At 35.7% G+C, this 18,401-nt stretch overlaps 2 protein-coding genes across 2 annotated transcripts in view; both read right to left on the reverse strand.

Moving 5' to 3' along the window:
* Positions 1-8,108, reverse strand: part of LOC132114015 (E3 ubiquitin-protein ligase NEURL1B-like) — a 76,142-nt gene extending 68,034 nt beyond the window's left edge. The window contains exon 1 of the mRNA XM_059522124.1: positions 7,573-8,108. Within this exon, the coding sequence (XP_059378107.1) occupies positions 7,573-7,660 (88 nt within the window). The 5' untranslated portion in view covers positions 7,661-8,108. The remainder of the gene's footprint in view (positions 1-7,572) is intronic.
* Positions 8,109-12,389: 4,281 nt separating this feature from the next.
* LOC132114016 (dual specificity protein phosphatase 1-like) lies at positions 12,390-15,437 on the reverse strand. Its single transcript, XM_059522126.1, has 4 exons — positions 14,839-15,437; positions 14,493-14,641; positions 14,167-14,386; positions 12,390-13,581 (listed from the first exon to the last, which is right to left on the reverse strand). Exons 1-4 carry the CDS (start codon positions 15,233-15,235, stop codon positions 13,238-13,240), a joined length of 1,110 nt encoding a protein of 369 aa, XP_059378109.1. The 5' UTR covers positions 15,236-15,437; the 3' UTR covers positions 12,390-13,237.
* Between the last annotated feature and the right edge of the window lie 2,964 nt (positions 15,438-18,401).

The following is an 18,401-nucleotide window of genomic DNA, read 5'->3' on the forward strand; positions in this document are numbered from 1 at the left end:
TTTAAAGTACTTCAGTCTGTGTGCATTGAATTTATTTAATACATGAGTTTCACAATTTTATTTTTTATTTTTGAGTTTTCCATGCACCAGTATGTGTATCATGATGCTGTGTTATTCTGATTGATACAAATATATTATGCAGTAAAACTATTTTTTTTTATTATTAAACACTGTGTTGTCAAAGTTGATATTGTGGCTTTATATATGGTCAGACACATGCACATGTCATTATATTATTAAGGCGAGACACTGCAGGTGAATAGGGCAAAAAAAATAACTAATAGTTATCACCTTACTTACCCAGTTGATTGATTACATTGATTATTGCAAACATTTTTTGTATTACAAGTTTTCAAAAATGTTATGTTTAAATATGCAAATGAGGCATTATTTAATGAAAAATGTGCTAATTTGCATAAATGTCTAGTACAAAAATCTGAACACTAGATGAAGTCAGTTTCAAATTTTTTGTTTAATTTTTTTGACATATTAGAGTCAAATGTTTTTACAGAGGGAATTCTGGTTATATTTTTTTGTCACTCCATAATTCAAAAAATACTTTGAACAGCCAGAAAACAATATATTTTCACAATTTTGGGGGGAATAAAATGTTGTATATAATCAAGGAAAATATATATGAACAAATCCCTCTGTAAAAACCTTCAGAATATAGACAGAAATAAAAATGTCAAGTTTGGTGTGTGTAAGTGCTACTGAAGTGGAGATTTATGGCTCAGTGTTGAAGAAAAAACTAATTTTGAGAAAACGGCCTTTAAAAAATATGTATTGGTAATTGAAATCTATTGACACAAACAGAAAAAGTGCTATAAAAGAAACACTTAACAGTGTCTTTTGGATGTTTTCCTTCCACTAGTTTGAAAAAGCACTTTATGAAAAACCAAAAAGCCCAAAATCTCAAAATTGACAGGTGCTTGAAAAAACAGTGTTTTTGCCTGCAGTGTCTCACCTTAACACTTTACCAAGACCACGCTCAAGAGGAGGTTATACAGTTATAGTTTATGTGTGCTGCACTTTATTCAAGATTTTTCAGGCTATGTCTGAAATGGATGTGCACTGTTTATTTAAATGTCGGTGAATACCTTCAGTTTATATATCCATTAGATGGGTGTGAAAGTGGTGTTCATTACTATAGCAAACATGGCAGTTTTATAGTTTCCAACTAAAATTAAAACTTGATGCAGTAAAACACCAATAACCTTTATTCCTGTTCACACAGATTATGATTACAGGAGCACGATTATCGATTAATGTGTGGTAAATGTGTGATTTCTTGCACAATGCTATGTTATGACCTCAAAACAGTTTCACCATAGTGCATGATACTATATTATCTTTTGACATTTGAGTCACATAATCAGCACCATATGTATGGCTTTGTGATTGATGTGATTGATGTGATGTGATTGATGTGATTAATAGCTCACCTGGTACAGCATTGCACTAGCAATGCGGAGCACTTGTGTAGGAGTCCTGTTATTTTCAAATGTGATAGAACATTAACGTTTCAGCACCTAGTTTTTTAATATCTGAACTGCCGCAATACATTTAACAACCTTCGTAATAAAACATTGCCAGATTTATATTTATCTGTTTTTTATAAAACTAAACATGCTTTTAGCTCCGCTCATTGACATTTTGAAAGTGTTGCGAAACATTTAAAAAGCACCACAATACCATTTTGCCGAAATGCCACCATTGATAAATTTTTTCCAATGAGCCCGGGCTGGTTAAATCAGTCAGAAAGCTTTGCTTTGCCATTGATTATATTGTTTTATCGGACCTTTATTATGCAGATATATATATATATATATTTGTATAAATTTATTTTACAGTACTACTTGATTTGAAAAGGACAACTACAATTCAAATTCAAATATAAGACCTGCTAGTGGAACAAGCCTCCTGGAGAGGGGAACACAATAGCTGTAGTGAGCAACAATAGGATCGTGCATGTCAGCGTTACTGTTTTGGCAGTTTCCAAGGCACATCACTATCACATGATCTGCTAAAACAGCTGCAGCGTGTGCAGCAGTGGAAGTCTGAAGATAGCGTGCTTGTTTTCTTGCGATTAAATCTGCTTATTTTGGCACCCTCTTGAAGTGTTCCTCCCTTACACAAAAGTATTGTGAAGGGGACTTTTTCAGATACAAAAAAGACAGTGGAAGGATCTATTCAGATACAGCATACTGTTTTCCACATCCCAGAACCTTGCTTCCAAGTCATGCTAGTCACGTAGATATTACTATGTTCAGAAGGATATTTCAACACCAACACCAACTTTAACTGGTGAAATGACATATATATATACACACACACACTGGACAGATGGCCAATCCACCACAGATGTTGTTTATATATAGTAACATTTGTAAATCCTCTATATCTTTCTTCTATATCTTGGCTTGTTTTGAAACGTTCCACTCTGTATTTTAATAGATAAAATACATTACATGTACATTTATTCATTTAGCAGACGCTTTTATCCAAAGCAACTTACAGATGAGGACAGTGGAAGTAATCAAAAACAACTAAAAAAAAGAGCAATGATATATAAGTGCTATAACAAGTCTCAGTTAGGTTAACACAGTACACGTAGCATGGGATTTTAAATAATATAATAAATAAAAAGAAAACAGATAGAATATAAAAAAGAATAGAGCAAGCTAGTGTTAGAGATCTTTACACATACACACACACACACACACATACAATTGCATAATAAATGAAAAGAAAATAGAATACAAAAAGATTAGAAAGGTAGTTAGATTTTTTTTTAAAGAATAGAATTAGAATAGTGAGTGTTAAAGTTAGAGGGTCGAATAAAGATGGTGTTTTAAGCCGATTCTTGAAGATGGCTAAGGATTCAGCTGCCCGTATTGAGTTGGGGAGGTCATTCCACCAGGAAGGAACATTTAATTGAAAAGTCCGTAAAAGTGACTTTGTGCTTCTTTGGGATGGCACAATTAAGCGACGTTCACTTGCAGAACGCAAGCTTCTAGAGGGCACATAAGTCTGAAGTAACAAATTTGGGTAAATGGGTGCAGAGCCAGTGGTAGTTTTGTAGGCAAACATTAATCCCTTGAATTTTATGCAAGCAGCTATTGGAAGCCAGTGCAAATTGATAAACAGAGGTGTGACGTGTATTCTTTTTGGCTCATTTAAAATGAATCTTGCTGCCGCGTTCTGGATTAATTGTAAAGGTTTGATAGAATTGGTTGGAAGACCTGCCAAGAGGGCATTGCAATAATCCAGCCTGGACAGAACAAGAGCTTGAGGAGTTGTGCAGCATGTTCCGAAAGAAAGGGCTTGATCTTCTTGAGGCTGAATAAAGCAAATCTGCAGGATCGGACAGTTTTAGCAATGTGGTCTGAGAAAGTCAGCTGATAATCAATCATAACTCCAAGGCTTCTAGCTGTTTTTGAAGGAGTTATGGTTGATGTGCCTAACTTGATGGTGAAATTGTGATGAAATGATGGGTTTGCTGGAATCACAAGCAGTTCTGTCTTGGCAAGGTTGAGTTGAGGGTGATGGTCCATCATCCAGGAAGAAATGTCTGTTAGACAAGCTGAGATGCGAATAGCTACCGTCGGATAATCAGGATGGAATGAGAGGTAGAGTTGAGTGTCATCAGCATAGCAGTGGTATGAAAAGCCATGTTTCTGAATGACAGAACCTAATGATGCCATGTAGACAGAGAAGAGAAGTGGTCCAAGAACTGAGCCCTGAGGCACCCCAGTAGTTAGATAATACATATAATATAACATAAATAAATCCAGATGCAGTTAAACGGAATAGCACCATTTCTACCAGGTGATAAAATTGTACTATCATACTGCCAAGCCCAATGTATTACAGAACATTTAAGTGTAATATGGAGATTTAAACAACACAGGGAGTAGCACAGGGATACTACATCAACGATTATTTTGCATTACGTAATGGTTTCCCCAGTAGACTGTTGAAATGATGAAAGGTTTTTATGGTTTCTGGTCACCTTTTGCTCCTCTACCCAGGCCCAACATCCGTGCATACATGCCCTTTTCCTTTCTTCTTTTCACTGCAAACCATGACATCATTTTCAATTATGTGTGTGGCAAAAAATCTGAGCCGCTTGTCATCAGTGACTAGTCTACTTCGACTCGACTTTCATCACATAAAAGTCGACTTGAAAAAAAAATCACTAGTCGTTCAACTCCTAATATACACACACACACACAATTGTACCATTTCACAAGGTCAAACAGTGACAGTTTGAAACATATTAATTTAATAATGGTTGCAGCAATAATAGCAATTGACAAGAGATGCTGCTATTGTATAGATTCAGGTGGTCTTGAGGGTAATCTTGATCTTTATCTTGCAGGTCCTAGTCCCATTCAATATGGCCTAATTAACAGAAATTAATTGTGATGGATATAATCTCACCCATCCCATCACAGAATTAAAACAGGCTGCATGTCATTTCACTTTAACTTAAAACATGTTTAAATGCAATAGTCTTCACTGACATTAAAACTTGGTCCTTTTTGTACTGTATTTGTACTTTAGTGCATTCCTTTTTTAACAGCTATTCAACTAACTTTATTTACTGAAGTTTGTGTCATCGTAAAATTGATTAACTGTTAGTTTCATATCTATATCACGGTAATGAATATGCACGATATGGTTATTGTGGGCACTTCTAAATACCGTGTATAACTATATATTACAATTTATTAAGAATTTTGAATGCATTTTAATAATACTTTTCCCATCAACTGGTCAAAATGCACAACACCGCTGTATGCTGCTTGAAAGAGCTGTACGCTCTGATGTAAACAAGCATGCATGAGAAGCACATGGGGAACACCTGAGATATGCACTGAATGAAAGCACGTTCACTCTCTGACAGCAGATGGCGCTAAACTGCAGAAAATGCATCCTTTACCCTGGAAATCGCATTAATTAAAAACAGCTGCTACTTTCTAAAATAGATTTAAATAGATTTAAATAGCCATTAATATTTTGTAGACTTGCTATGGTGTTCATAACAGCTCCAAATACTTAAATATTTGACTTAATAGGCTATTTATTTTCAAACTTTTTTTTACATTTTAATCTGGACTACAACATGCCCTAGATATTGTTTGAAAGTGTTTTGATTCTTTATTGTTCAATCACACTTTACATTAGGACTTCATTAGTTAACATTAGTTAATTCATTAGTTAACATAAACTGCCAAATTCTTCTGAACATTCATTAATCTTAGGTATTCCAATATTAATAAACTGTTGTTAAAATCGAAAGTTGCAACCGTGTTATTTAATAAGTTAACATGAACTAAGACTTTATTTAACTAAGATTAATAACTTCTGTAGCAAATGTAGCTATTGCTCATTGTGAATGTTTCTGTATTGCTTTATTGTATGCAAGTTATTTTTGTTATAAGAAAAAAAGTTATTAAACCTGTTATACTGTATTATGACCATGTATTTTTTTACTCAATTTCAATACCGTTATAATACCGTATACCAATGTAAAACCATGAGCAACTAATCACAACATGAACATTTGATACCGGCATACCCCTAGTTTCAACAAGACGTTTCTATTCTCCACTTCTGTACCCAAACGCATCATGTGATACATCATCATAAGTCTTAACTCCCACAAGTTGCATCCCTTTGCATTTACACAAAGTTGCAAAATGGAGTGCTAAACATTATTGCATTATCAGTGTTCGCAAATGACAGTTGAAGTTGCAAGCCCTACCATTCTGCAATTTGCCAAAGAAAACTACCGAAAATTGCACAAAAAAAAAAAATTATTTGAAGGCCCCGCTTAAAGGACCAGCATAATGGGTTAAATCTCTGTAAGTTGCATGCAGGGAGGCACTTCACCTTTTTAGACTATAAATATAGATTATTATGTGCTGCTAGCTGTCACGGTGTTGTTTCCTCTTTATTTGCATGTCTGTGATGACAACAACCAGTATCTGGTCCTTATCACTCACTGTATGACACTTTCACGACCTCTGCTCTGGGATGTGTTGTTAACTCTCATTAAACGTTGTGCCTGTTTGCCTGAATATCAAAGAATAGCTGCTACAAACCATTTGAAGAATTCAAATATATATACTCCCTTAAGGTATACCCCCTCCCTCTAAGGTATAGAATAAATCTGATTCTCTTTAGACATTTTATTTTACAACACACTTTTTAGTTTTTTTGCAGTTTGCAGCTGACTGGCCTGTGACTCAGTGGATGAAGGAATACAGACAAACTACTCATTTGACTACAAGCCTTGAACAATGCATGTATGTTCAAAGAGTCATTACTCAATTAAACAAATGAGAAACATACATTTAAAAAAAACACACGGTAGAGCCCTGCGTCTGTATTTGTCAGCAAGAAAACACTAGTTTTATAGAAAACATGAAAGTATTTAATAAAGGCTAAAATAAAACTCATTCAAGTGAAGATCACTAAAAAGATGTATAAAGATAAGCATTCAAAATGAACAAAATGTGTCTACTTTTATTTAAAACTGTTCACTATTGCTATTAGTTAAAGAAATAGCACATTTTGTTATTATTGTTCTCATCACAGTATATCCCACATTAGCTGCCATCTGCTGGTAAGATTATGGCAATAAGTGCAAACTGCCCTCTAACGGTAGTGTATAGTAGTTTGTTCCAGAGTCCTCATTTCTGTACTTGAAATAATTGTTCCCCCTCTCTTCTCATCAAGGTCCTGGGAAAACCACAACCTTGCCAACTCTGCATAGCTCAGAAGCTAGTGGCCACCCCTCTCTCATCGTGGGAGTTACATTTCCTGTTTGACTCTAAAATTATGTAGAACAGTGTCCATTCTCATGGAATTTTCCAAAAAATATTTATAAATGGCAACCCAACAATATTATAAACTATTATAACAGAACGGAGAAAAGAGTTAGAACAAGATTATAGATTAATAATAATGCCACAATTCTGAAGTAAAAACAAAGGCCCTGATTTTGTTGATTTTTTAATAAACAATTATACTATATATTTAAGAACTGAGTTATATCACAGGCAAGAGTGCTGTTGCTCCCATATTCAGACCAACGCAAAACTGCAAGTGTGATGTTGCTTTTATACATCAGTTTACATTTAAAATTACATTTAAAAAAAACAAAGTATGAATGATGAGTGTAATACGAGCATAATCCAGACATACTAAATTGGTAGGTTATCCGGGTACCTTTTGCCTACTGTTTTAAGAATATTGTGAGGTTGGACATACTACTCACTTTCACATATAGTAGGGAATTGGGCATATTCAGATGCAGCCCATATTGTTAAAATCTGTGAAGCGTTACCTGTTGGGGGATGTGACGTCATACATCCACTAAAACGTCTCAGAAAAGTTATTGCCAAGAGTCAGAGAAGCTCAAGCAGCATTTGAGATGCCACTCGCTTTGTTATTTTGTATCTAATGCGATGACATATTGAACTGTTAAAATAATTTACCAATAGCTACAGGCCTATACACTATATTGCTATTATAATCAAAAATAAGCCAGACACTCACCTTGCAGACTGCTGCTTTGCCACTGAACTCTTGTCTTGTGAACTGTCCCTCGAGCGCAAACCCCCGTGGAAGATCCGTTATTCCCCATCAAAACACTTCTAACTGAATCTAATACAACCGAATCATTCCAAAGAGCCGCCACAGAGCTGTCTGATCTCGAGACAGACTGCAGTGGATACTGCGGAGGAAAACCGAACAACCCGCCTAAATTCTGTTTGAAAGCTAAAAACACCTCACACGTGTGTTTGTATCTCTTGTGAGCTGTCCAATCGCTATGTCCGGCTCCTCGTGTGAACGCCCCAACGCTCCTGATAAACACGGTCCCTCCCGTTGGCCCGCCTCAGTCGAATGTGTAGAAATCTCCAGCTGGTGGAAAATGTTCTAGGCAGGCGCCACGTCCAACAATTTTAGCATACATCCGATCCCAGTGTGATTTATCCCAGTATAACGAAGGGAACAATTTTGAGACTTGAAACATATTAAATAAAGACAATTGTTATACTAAATTCGAGATTAAGTTTGAGTTTGATTCTCACAATACAAAGATAAATGAAAGATAAATTAAAACAATTTTTAAAAAAAAAAGTCATAATTTATGTATACAGTGCAAAAGCAAAAACTGAGAGGGAAAAATAAATAAATGTCACATTTGTTTAGAGCAGAGCCCTGCAGTTTAGTTCCAGCCCTGCTGCTACACACATAAGCCTATATCATATATATATTATTATTATTATCTTATATTCTCTTATATTTTTGATTTGACCTCAGGGAATAAATAAATAAATTATATATATATATATATATATATATATTAATTTAAAAATTATATATAAACTAAATTATATTATAAACTATTAGTATTATTATTATTATTATGTGTGTGTGTGTGTGTGTGTGTGTGTGTGTGTGTGTGTTTATTTATTTATTTATTTATTTATTTATTTATTCCCTAAGGTCAAAGCAAAAATATGAGAGGAAGGAAGAAAATTTACTTATTAACGCCAGGTGGCGCTCTTTAATCGTTTTTGGATCTTTAGGTTGCTTTTATACACTATATTTTTAACAGTCATGCCCTGTCTGGATTGTCATGAAATCTATAGACTTCAGCTAAAAAAAACTGTATGCAACACATTTTTCATTTAAACCAGTTCAGGAGACATGAAGACTATTACTGTAAGTAAATGTAACTGTAATTGTATGTAAAACAATTGTTCAATTGTATATATTATAGCAATATGTTTCTAAACATATGGAACAAATAAAACATAAGACCCCTACTTTCTATAGACATTGAGATCATAGTTCACAAATATCAGAATTTTTAATTTTAAACCTTGGACTGTGTAAGCAGGCCTTCTCAAGCATACATAGCACACCTTCCTTCACACTTCTGCGTCTTCTTACAAACACAGAATGTAACCAGGTGAGCAGTTTCAAAGGGCTATAAATTCTAACGTAATTGTTATAAATGTTGTTAAAATTAGAATTTAAATATCATTGTTAATATTGCTTTCTTTTCATAGGATCAGTTTTAAGATCTTGCATACTCTATACTCATTTTAGACTGATTGCATTACCATACCAAAATCAATTCTCACATCTCCTGTGAGCCATGACATGACATCAGAGCAGCTCCTCAAGCTGCTTTATTATGACACAGAGAGACAGATTAACAGTAGCATTAGACAGAGCAGGATAAAGATCACCTACAAACAAAATGAAAATAACATGTCATTTATTCCATCTGTGATTTATACTCAACCTTTAAGGAACAGACGCAAAACATTTAGCAATAAGTGACCTTTGCTCAGTTCCACTCAGTGTTATGACACCCACTGTGACAACAAACCCCTCTCTTTATCATTATGCTTGTTTAATGAAATATAAAAAATGTATGCAAAGAGACTGATAGTAACTATTTAATTATTAAATTAGTTTATTTAAATGTAGACTTTCATTTGAAATTAACTTGCTGCATGTATGTCTGCAAATGAAAAGTTTTTAAAAAATTTTGAAGAAAATATTGAGTGCTAGGGTGGATACCAGGCAATTGCTATTGTCTCTCTGATATATCTAACCATAAGTAACCAAGAGCAAAAGTAATTAGCAAACAGTAAGTGATTTGTTTATGCTGATGAGAGAACATTTATTTTGACCACGCATCAGTAATGGGTTCTTGGAGGTGGCCTTCTCTACCCCTTCCCCTGAAGACTAAAGAACAACCACAAAAGCAGGCCTCCCTTTCTTCACAGGCACAAAAGATCAGTCTGGAGAGCATATGCCATTGAAATCGTCTGGATTTCATTGGTAAACAACATTTAGCAACAGAACTGAGCTGGATGATGGCATCACTGAATCTCAATGAGCAGACTTTAACTGGAAAAAGTACTGCTTACTATTGTCCCATTTTAGAGCTGCTTTACAGAAGAGTTGAATTTTATTTGTAACATTGAAACATTGTTTTCCTGTAAAGCTGCACATTGTGTATAAAGCTCTATATAAATAAAGGTGACTTGACTTTTGTTTAGGTTTTTTAAACAATAAGTAGTCCATGCAGTGAACCGCAGTGCAGGGTTAACATCATTAGCTAAAACTAAAGCACAGAAAAGAACACACCTGGTGTGTGGTGAGCACTCTGCCGTCACATCATCCAGGTGAATGCTGCACACTGGTGCTGAGCAAGGAGAGACCTCCTGATATGATTGTAAAGTGCTTTAGGGGTATAGTAGCACATAAGAAAAGCACTATATAACTGCTTAATTCATTCATTCAAGTCTAAAATAACTAAAAGCACAACTACCTTACTAACTATTCATAGGCAGCAAATTAGGAGGCAAAAGTCAGAGTTAATAGTTTGCTAATAGCGAGAACTGGACCTTAAAATAAAGTGAGAGCAAACTAAATGAACTTACTGTACATACTGTAATAAAAACTATACTGGCTTAAAAACATTTTTTTTTAATTAAAAAAATAAGTAGTAGAAGAAGAAAAATTATAAAAGCATGACAAATTTACTAACACTAAACATTTTAATTATATAAAAATATAAAAATACATTTTAATTAAATGAATTAAAAACTATAATAATATATCAGTGATAAGCTACTAAACTGTATAACCTGGTTAAACAACTTTTACATTCAGTCGTATGGTCTTATACTAATTGGGACACTGCATAAAATTATTGTACTTTATTGAGCAATGTTTTTTTATTCATTAACGGTAATAAATATTTTTTTTCACCTGTTTATAAAATAAATACAAAAAATTCTTATTTTTGGGGACTTTGTATTTTTAGGTGTGTGTACTCTATATGCAAGAGCATGAAACAGGCTCATAGAATATTACATTTTTCTGTTAAATAAATAATTCCATTTCAAATATCTGTACATTTAAAAAATCATTTGTCACCCCATATAACTACTGAAGTTCAAAGAAGCTAAAAGCATTAAAAATGCTTTTTAGTACCTAATAAAAAAAATACACTTTTGCTCATGAATTTATATATTTTCATTTACAATCTTTGAGAAAAGTGCACATGTTATTTACCCAAATTCACTGGAGCATTATAATCCAAATGGCCTTTTATTCAAGGCCCATATCACTTCCAATGTTGTGCTAATTACAAAGCCACCATGATTGAGGCTTGTGAAAACACTCCACGCTGCCATCTTACATGACACAAAGGATGAGGCACAGAACACCCTGTGCTTGGCCGAACACTGAGTGCGCATTAGTCGTCACACTTTTCCCAAACGCCTTGCAGCTGCTCCTATTGTGGTCCCTGAAGGGCTTGAGCCCAGCCCATACTCCTCTGACCACCCCTCCTGCAATCTGACAGCACATCAGCTCACTGAGACCCCCACGCAGGAACAACTGAAAACACTGATTTTATGCATTGTGACCACAAAGCATTCCCAATGCAGAATTCCAATGCACACGCGAACACAGGTCAGAATGCCCTAACATGTCATGGTCAGGGTGAAAAGGGGATTGTTCAGATATTTTCCCAGCAATATTTGAAACGTTCACACGGGCCTGGATTCCAGTTCAAATAATAAAGTCAGCTGCATTTGTTTGCCCAGTGACCTCTCTTTAAGAACAGAAGGTGCTCATCTGTCTACATATTGAAACATGCACTGACTCCAAAAAAGTATTTGGACACTTTAGTCACTTAAAGATGTTTGAATATCACTGCATTGCTAAACAAACTACATATGTATCTGTATTTTATTGTTTGTATGATCAATATGGACTTAATATCACGTCTTTGTAATTCAGTGTAAACCAAAATCTTATGTTCAAGTCTAAATTCTTTCTCAATCAGATCTGTTCTAAAATATCAATGGCAAGGCATCCTTGTTTTTATGTCATATTAACATTGTCTCAGGTGGTATGATCAGTGGACAGCACGAAGTATAAATGTCAATGGAGTTCTGATTCTGAAACAGTTTTTGTAGTTTTATCCATTACACCAAAACATGGGTTTTTAACTTTTGTCACTTTAAAATATTATAAAAAGCCTGAACGTTATGTTCATGAGTTGTTTGGTTTGCCTCATATAAACTGAAGGTTCTTGATTTCTTATAATAATTTACTTTTGAAATAAAGGAGTATGTTTGCTGTCGTATTAAAATTGATATTGGGAATCCTCAAATATCACTGGTATGCTATCAAATACTGAAATGTTTGGACAACCTCACTTGGATGCATTATTGTGAAGCGTTACGTTATTGCAAATTAAACATCTATATAACGTAAATGTAATACAGCCTAAATTTGCAATACAGTCACAGAATTAATGCACATAAGACTGCATGTATAAAAAAAACGTTTATTGTCAGCAACAAGTATCACAAATATATGAAAAAATATAGCATAATATATTAATTTAGTTAATAAATAGTCACACATATCAAAACAGCCTCGCAAGAGTCATTCCTGTTGGTAGTGCTTATTGGAGGACTCTTACCGGACTGACAACAGTACAGACACATGAGGTATTCTTGTGATTGTTCACGGACAAACAAACATCTTGAAGAATCGGATTGCATTCTAAAAAGGCATGACAGGCTCATTGTTTCAACTTCCACTGTCTTAAGGCAAAGACTACACAGAACTACATTCACGGTTCAAAAAAAAAAAATTAGCAGTACACATAACGACTAGCACCTTCATGTCTAACAACTGCCCATCTCCCTGGACTACTCTCCTAAAAAAAAAAAAACATAATAATAGTAACACCATCAACATAAAAAATGAAAACAATCCCTGAGCAACCTTTAAGAGACGGGGCTTTTTTCGATGCTAAGAGATAACCAAAAACCTGATTATCAATAGTCAAGAGACTCATCAACAAATTAAAAAAAGGAGAGATTCTCATGGAGGTGAAATGGAGTGTTTCAAATTGGTTTGTCACATCAGATTGGTTTTAAGTATGGACCACAGTGTTAAAATGCTAAAACTGTCTGGGGGAGCTAGGCTTCATCAGCCATCCCCTTACACACACAACAGTGAGCAATCATGGAATATTGGTGGCAAAACAGGAAATAAAAGTTCCTGAGCCTTAATACTGGTATGATCACCTCAGGGATCATACAGTCATCATATAAATAAGCCAGTCAAGAGGTGAGACAACGAATCAGACCACTTCAAAGAGTCCGTCTCAGCACGAGGGCGAGGTAGTGATGGGACTCTGCAGGAAGGAAAGAGGGCTGGCCACTGTGTGGATGGCGAAATTGAAAACTGTGCTGCTTTTGCTAATGGCGGGGCTTCCTGCCGCTGACGAACACGTAGAGGAGGCAAGCACTTGGGATTCAAATTGCAGAAGCTGCCCCATGAAGCTGAAGTTGGGTGAGATGATGCTGCGCCGCTGTTTGACAAACTCAAAGGCCTCTTCAAGCTTGACACGGTTGGTGCGCATCAGATAAGCCAAACAGATGGTAGCAGAGCGCGAAATACCCGCTTGGCAGTGAACGAAGACACGTCCACCTTTATTCCGTACAGAATCTGTGAAAAAAAAAAAAACAACTCAATTAAACCAGCTCAACCTTATCAGAAACCCAAACGCGGTTTCATCTAATTCTCTAATCACACATTTAACTGCATATTATACTCTGCAGGTTTGCTAATCAAGGAAGCAATCTCATAAAAAAAGGGGTTCGAGTAAGAGGGGAAACACCCCCCGACAGGCCTGAATACACAATAGGGGGGTTGTAGCATCCCTGCTAAGTGCACTGATCATACAGGAGGGCAACAGAGAACCAGAGACACTTCCTTTTGTTCAGGCTATACAAAGGATGCAAAGCATTCAGACAGAGCCAGTTGCCCCATGAAAAGATCAAGTCACAGCCTGGTGTTATCTGAAAAGGGGGCACCTCTTTAAACAGGATGAGAGGATGATGTAAGCCTTAGTGGCTGTCAGGCCTGGGACGTACAGATGGTTGAAATGGAGGGAACTTTTGAAAAATTCAATTCAGACTTCAGTTGAATGGGGGTTGGGCTATGAGTCTGCCAAAGCTCCTCAAATGATGACATCTGTTCCCTATTTCTTAACAAGGGGTTTGAATAATACCAGCGAAAAATTACACTCACCGATAAATTCGATAGCTTCATTGAACCAGGAACTGATGTTGGCTTTGTGGTTGTCCTCAACAGGAATACTCTTGTATTGATAGTGGTCTTCAAAGTGGTTGGGGCAGTTGGAAGAGACGTTAATGAGTGCTGTGATTCCCAACATGTCCAGCATGTCTTTTCTGGAGGCATGATAGGCACTGCCTAAATATAGGAACGGCAAAATTTCTACAGGGCCACCCTAAAGAACAAAACAAAGAAAATTAGTGAACAAGTTCACTCATAATGATCCAAAACATGTCTCATTTACAGCACAGCTTATTATTTAAAGAATATGTATAGGTTACCTGATCATACAGAGGGGTTGTACATGAGTTACATGAAGAATCAGTAGTGTCTGAATGGCAGCTAGAGCTCAGAGGTAAACTCAAGCCTTGTGGAGGATCTGGCTTTGTACACATTTCAGGAAACTCAGAGGAAAACGTCTCGAATCCACCTAAAAACAATAAAATAGAAACCATTATTTTCAACAAAATTGGAATTTACAAGTGTATAATTGCCAACAAGAAAACATGTGGTCGCACTTTGTTTTAAGTACACAAACATTCACAGGACACAAGTTCACACCTTATATATGAAATGGTAATATAAGAAAATAGCCCAAAATATAGTTCAAGAAGAGTCTTTTCGTACCTTTAAGAAGGAATACTCTTGCTTCACATGGATTGCGACACAAAGCGTTCACGGCGAGCATTAAAGTCCCGTCTTTCTTCACTTCTCCCATCTCCAGACTGCGGTCATCCAGGAACACAACACTCTGGTATTCCCCGGACAGAAGCCTGTTCCTGGTGTCCTCGTTGGGTACAATGTGCTCCAGCCCCAGCCCCCCTCTGGCCCTCCGGCGTACTATAGTACTGAAGCGCACATTACTGGAGCCCGAAATATGAGACGAGCTGAAGGAGAAAAACGAGCGACAGTCCAGAACCAGACAGTCCGGGTCATCTCCCTCCAGCAGACCGCGAAGCGAGGCCGAGTCGATGGTGGGCACTTCCATGATGACCATAGTAGAGGATGACAGATCCAAACACATACAGCGAGATAAACGAGTCCGCGCGCTTGAAAAGTTCTCTCTAAAGTCCTTTGTTCGAGAGTGGGATTCAAAGATAGTCCGTTGAGCGTTGCTGAATTTTGAATTCGTTTGTTTCAATGTTCGCTAACTTACTTTGTTCCTTCTCGTTCTTGTTCTGATCTGAAAGGTTCTAAGCGACGCTTATATATCAGACCTCCCCTGCTTTCGTTGAGGTACATGGTGTCAAATGCTCCGCCTTTTTTGGCCCGTGGCCCGTGGCCCGTGGCCCGCGTGAAATCGCACGTACGTCAGTTATCTGATCCATCCTGCCTAAACCAGTCGACCTCTAGACCAAAATAATGATAATCTGGTTTGAGTGTTGTCACTGAATTTGAGTGTTACTATTGATGATGATTATTGTTGTTGTTGTTGGTTAAGGGGTTTTAAGTGACAAAGTTTCCTCATACGTTGATTTTAGACCAATTTATCAGCCAGGTCGATGTTTGGCCATTTAGAGTTGATCAGTATTGGCCAATAATGTTGCAGTTTTGGAAGATTAACACATTTGGTGGTTCCCTCTCAGTGCATACAGTGGGACACTTTCTGATCATTTATGTAAATATACATTTGTTTTAAAATATGTTCCAAATGGTTAAGATATAAGAATAGATTTTTAAAATACAGAGGACGAATATGCGCACATATATAATAATAAAGAATACGCGTAAGTGTCCCACTTTACAGGTATTCAGCAAACAGAATTTGATGAACAATGTTTGAGATCATACTGAAATTTCAGATTACTGCGGAGTTTTTCTCAGGAGAAAGATCTGAGAAGTATGAGTCTAAAGTAACTTTTTTTTAATCTCTTTATTTAATTTCATTGTTGACTATAAGGAAACAATCAAGATCTCTATAACTAGATCTCATTTGTTTTACTTATTTATTTATTTTATTTATTTATTTATTTATGTGATGTTAGAAACGCTTCCTGTATTATAATCTCATATGAAATTCAAAAACAATCCAATAGTTGTCAAACATGAAAGAATGTATATTATTCCCACGATATTATTGTTTTAAGTGATTTCTTAAAAACATTCCTCTTCAGATAAATAACAAGACAATTAGTGAACCTGTCATTGTACTCATAAAAGTTTATACTTTGTTTTTATTGTACAGGAGTACATAGTGTGCAATGCCTCGAGACCAAAGGGAAACCATAAAAGTTAATCACTGTATAGAAACTTGAGGTCTAGTAAATTTCCATCAGCTTGAAACACAAACCAAGCAAGTATTAGGCCATGGTGCAGGAGATCTATATTTTTTAACATAATCAGCATGTTTTGACCAAAAAGCCAGTGTGCTTGGCAACTAGTTTGTCAGAGTTTGAATATTTTACAAGGTACATCTGTTACATGTTATTGGCAAGTAGTTTTAATTTTTTTCTGTAATGTGATGTTTTTTTTTTTTTTTTTTGTTAACTTGCTATACCATTACCACATTCCTCATAGCAATGAGGGCAAATGTGTTACTATGGAATTGGTGTGCAGTGTTTGCAAGTTTGTTCAGTGGATCAGTTTAGACATTCTCCATAAATAATATTCCACAAAAAATTCGATTTTTTTTTATGTGGCAAAATTGCAAGTCATGACATCACTGCATTTCTAATACTTAAATAAATTAGGATTTGTGGAGGATTTCTGTACAAATAATTTGTCAAACAGAAAAAGCAAACAGTTTTACTATTAAAAACACAGATGAGTCATCAGAAAAATGCAAGCCACAAGATGTGACTGTAATACCCCAGGAAGAACATTGTGTACTGCATCCATGAGTTACAAACTGTTGCATGCATGAGACTGGCACAGCATTGTTCATGCTAACATTTAAATATGGAAATGTTTACCCTGACTTATGCTTTACAAAAACAATTGTTTGTAAAACATTTATATCTACTATCTAAAAATTATAAAAGCACATTCAAAGAATTTTCATTGAAATTTAAGATCAGCCTGCTCTCTGCTATAAAAAAAAAAAAAGAGGCACTTCAAATTCTGTGAATTAAATCTCAATAACAGGCTTATGGTGAACCATATATAATCATTTAAACATATATCCCAGAGATTACACACACTTGCATGTTCTGTTTGTTAGAAAGGGAAGCGAAATAGTATGACAAATTAGGCATTTCCTTGGTGTAGCAAGTAGAATATAACAGTGTCATCACAGACCATTTACGGACAGAGGTGCTTCTGGGTTAGGCCTGGGAAAATACTTTGCATGTCCCTTTGCCTCTTTTCCATAAATCATTTATAGTAATTTTTGCAGATTCTGTATTGTTGTCTGACAGCTGAAATTTCGAGAATGCACCCAGATATGACATAGTGAAACACACTCCATGGTGCACAACAACATTCAGTCGCAACTACTATATAGTTGGGTAAAAATGTACAATGTCTAACAAAATGGTAAGATAGAATTTTATCATAGTCACTGTTATATCTAAGGAACTTTTAATATTGTGTGTGTGTGTGTGTGTGTGTGTGTGTTTGCTTTTTACTTGTTCAGCTCTTCAATATTCAATGATTTCTATAACATATTTAGAAAATACACAAGGAAAAATAATTCATTATGTGAGAACTCTGTAAAGAACCCTAAATGTGAATCCTCCGAATTTAGGTAAGATGTATCACTCGAACACTAGAGTTTATTTCCAATAATTAAATGAAAGACTTTAATGTGTAATTCTGGGATAACCCTAACCCCACATTACTGTTCTTTTTGAGAAGTTGCTGTTGATTCATGAATCACTGTCATATTGTATGGCACAACTTGTTGAGTTTCAGCTCACAGACAGTTTGTTGTAACAGAACACGGCAGTAGGTTCTTACATATGAATTGTAAAAATAACTTGTTTTATGTAGACATGGCAATGCAAACTGACTAATTATCTAAGGCTAAGACTATTATTATTAAATGAAAATCAGATTTCATTCGAGTTAAGCAGAAGTCCAATAGGTTCTCATTATGATACAGGAAGAACACAACATAAGTGTTAGTTGTTGTAGAAACAGCTTTAAACTGTTGTACCACATAAACGGAAGGAAAGGCAGCTAAAATGAACTTGGACCTTAATCACTATAGGCAACGCGTTAAGTTTGCATGCCACATCCTATTTATTAAC

This window comes from Carassius carassius, chromosome 33, assembly GCF_963082965.1.
Source record: "Carassius carassius chromosome 33, fCarCar2.1, whole genome shotgun sequence".
In the NCBI taxonomy this organism is placed as follows: Eukaryota; Metazoa; Chordata; class Actinopteri; order Cypriniformes; family Cyprinidae; genus Carassius; species Carassius carassius.

Excerpts from the sequence above, each read along its gene's own strand:
- LOC132114016 (XM_059522126.1), bottom strand. The coding sequence starts at position 15,235 with ATGTGTTTGGATCTGTCATCCTCTACTATGGTCATCATGGAAGTGCCC. Across the intron at positions 14,387-14,492 it reads CAACCCCTCTGTATGATCAG|GGTGGCCCTGTAGAAATTTT; the intron begins GTAACCTATACA and ends TTTGTTCTTTAG. Across the intron at positions 13,582-14,166 it reads TGAAGCTATCGAATTTATCG|ATTCTGTACGGAATAAAGGT; the intron begins GTGAGTGTAATT and ends TTTTTTTCACAG.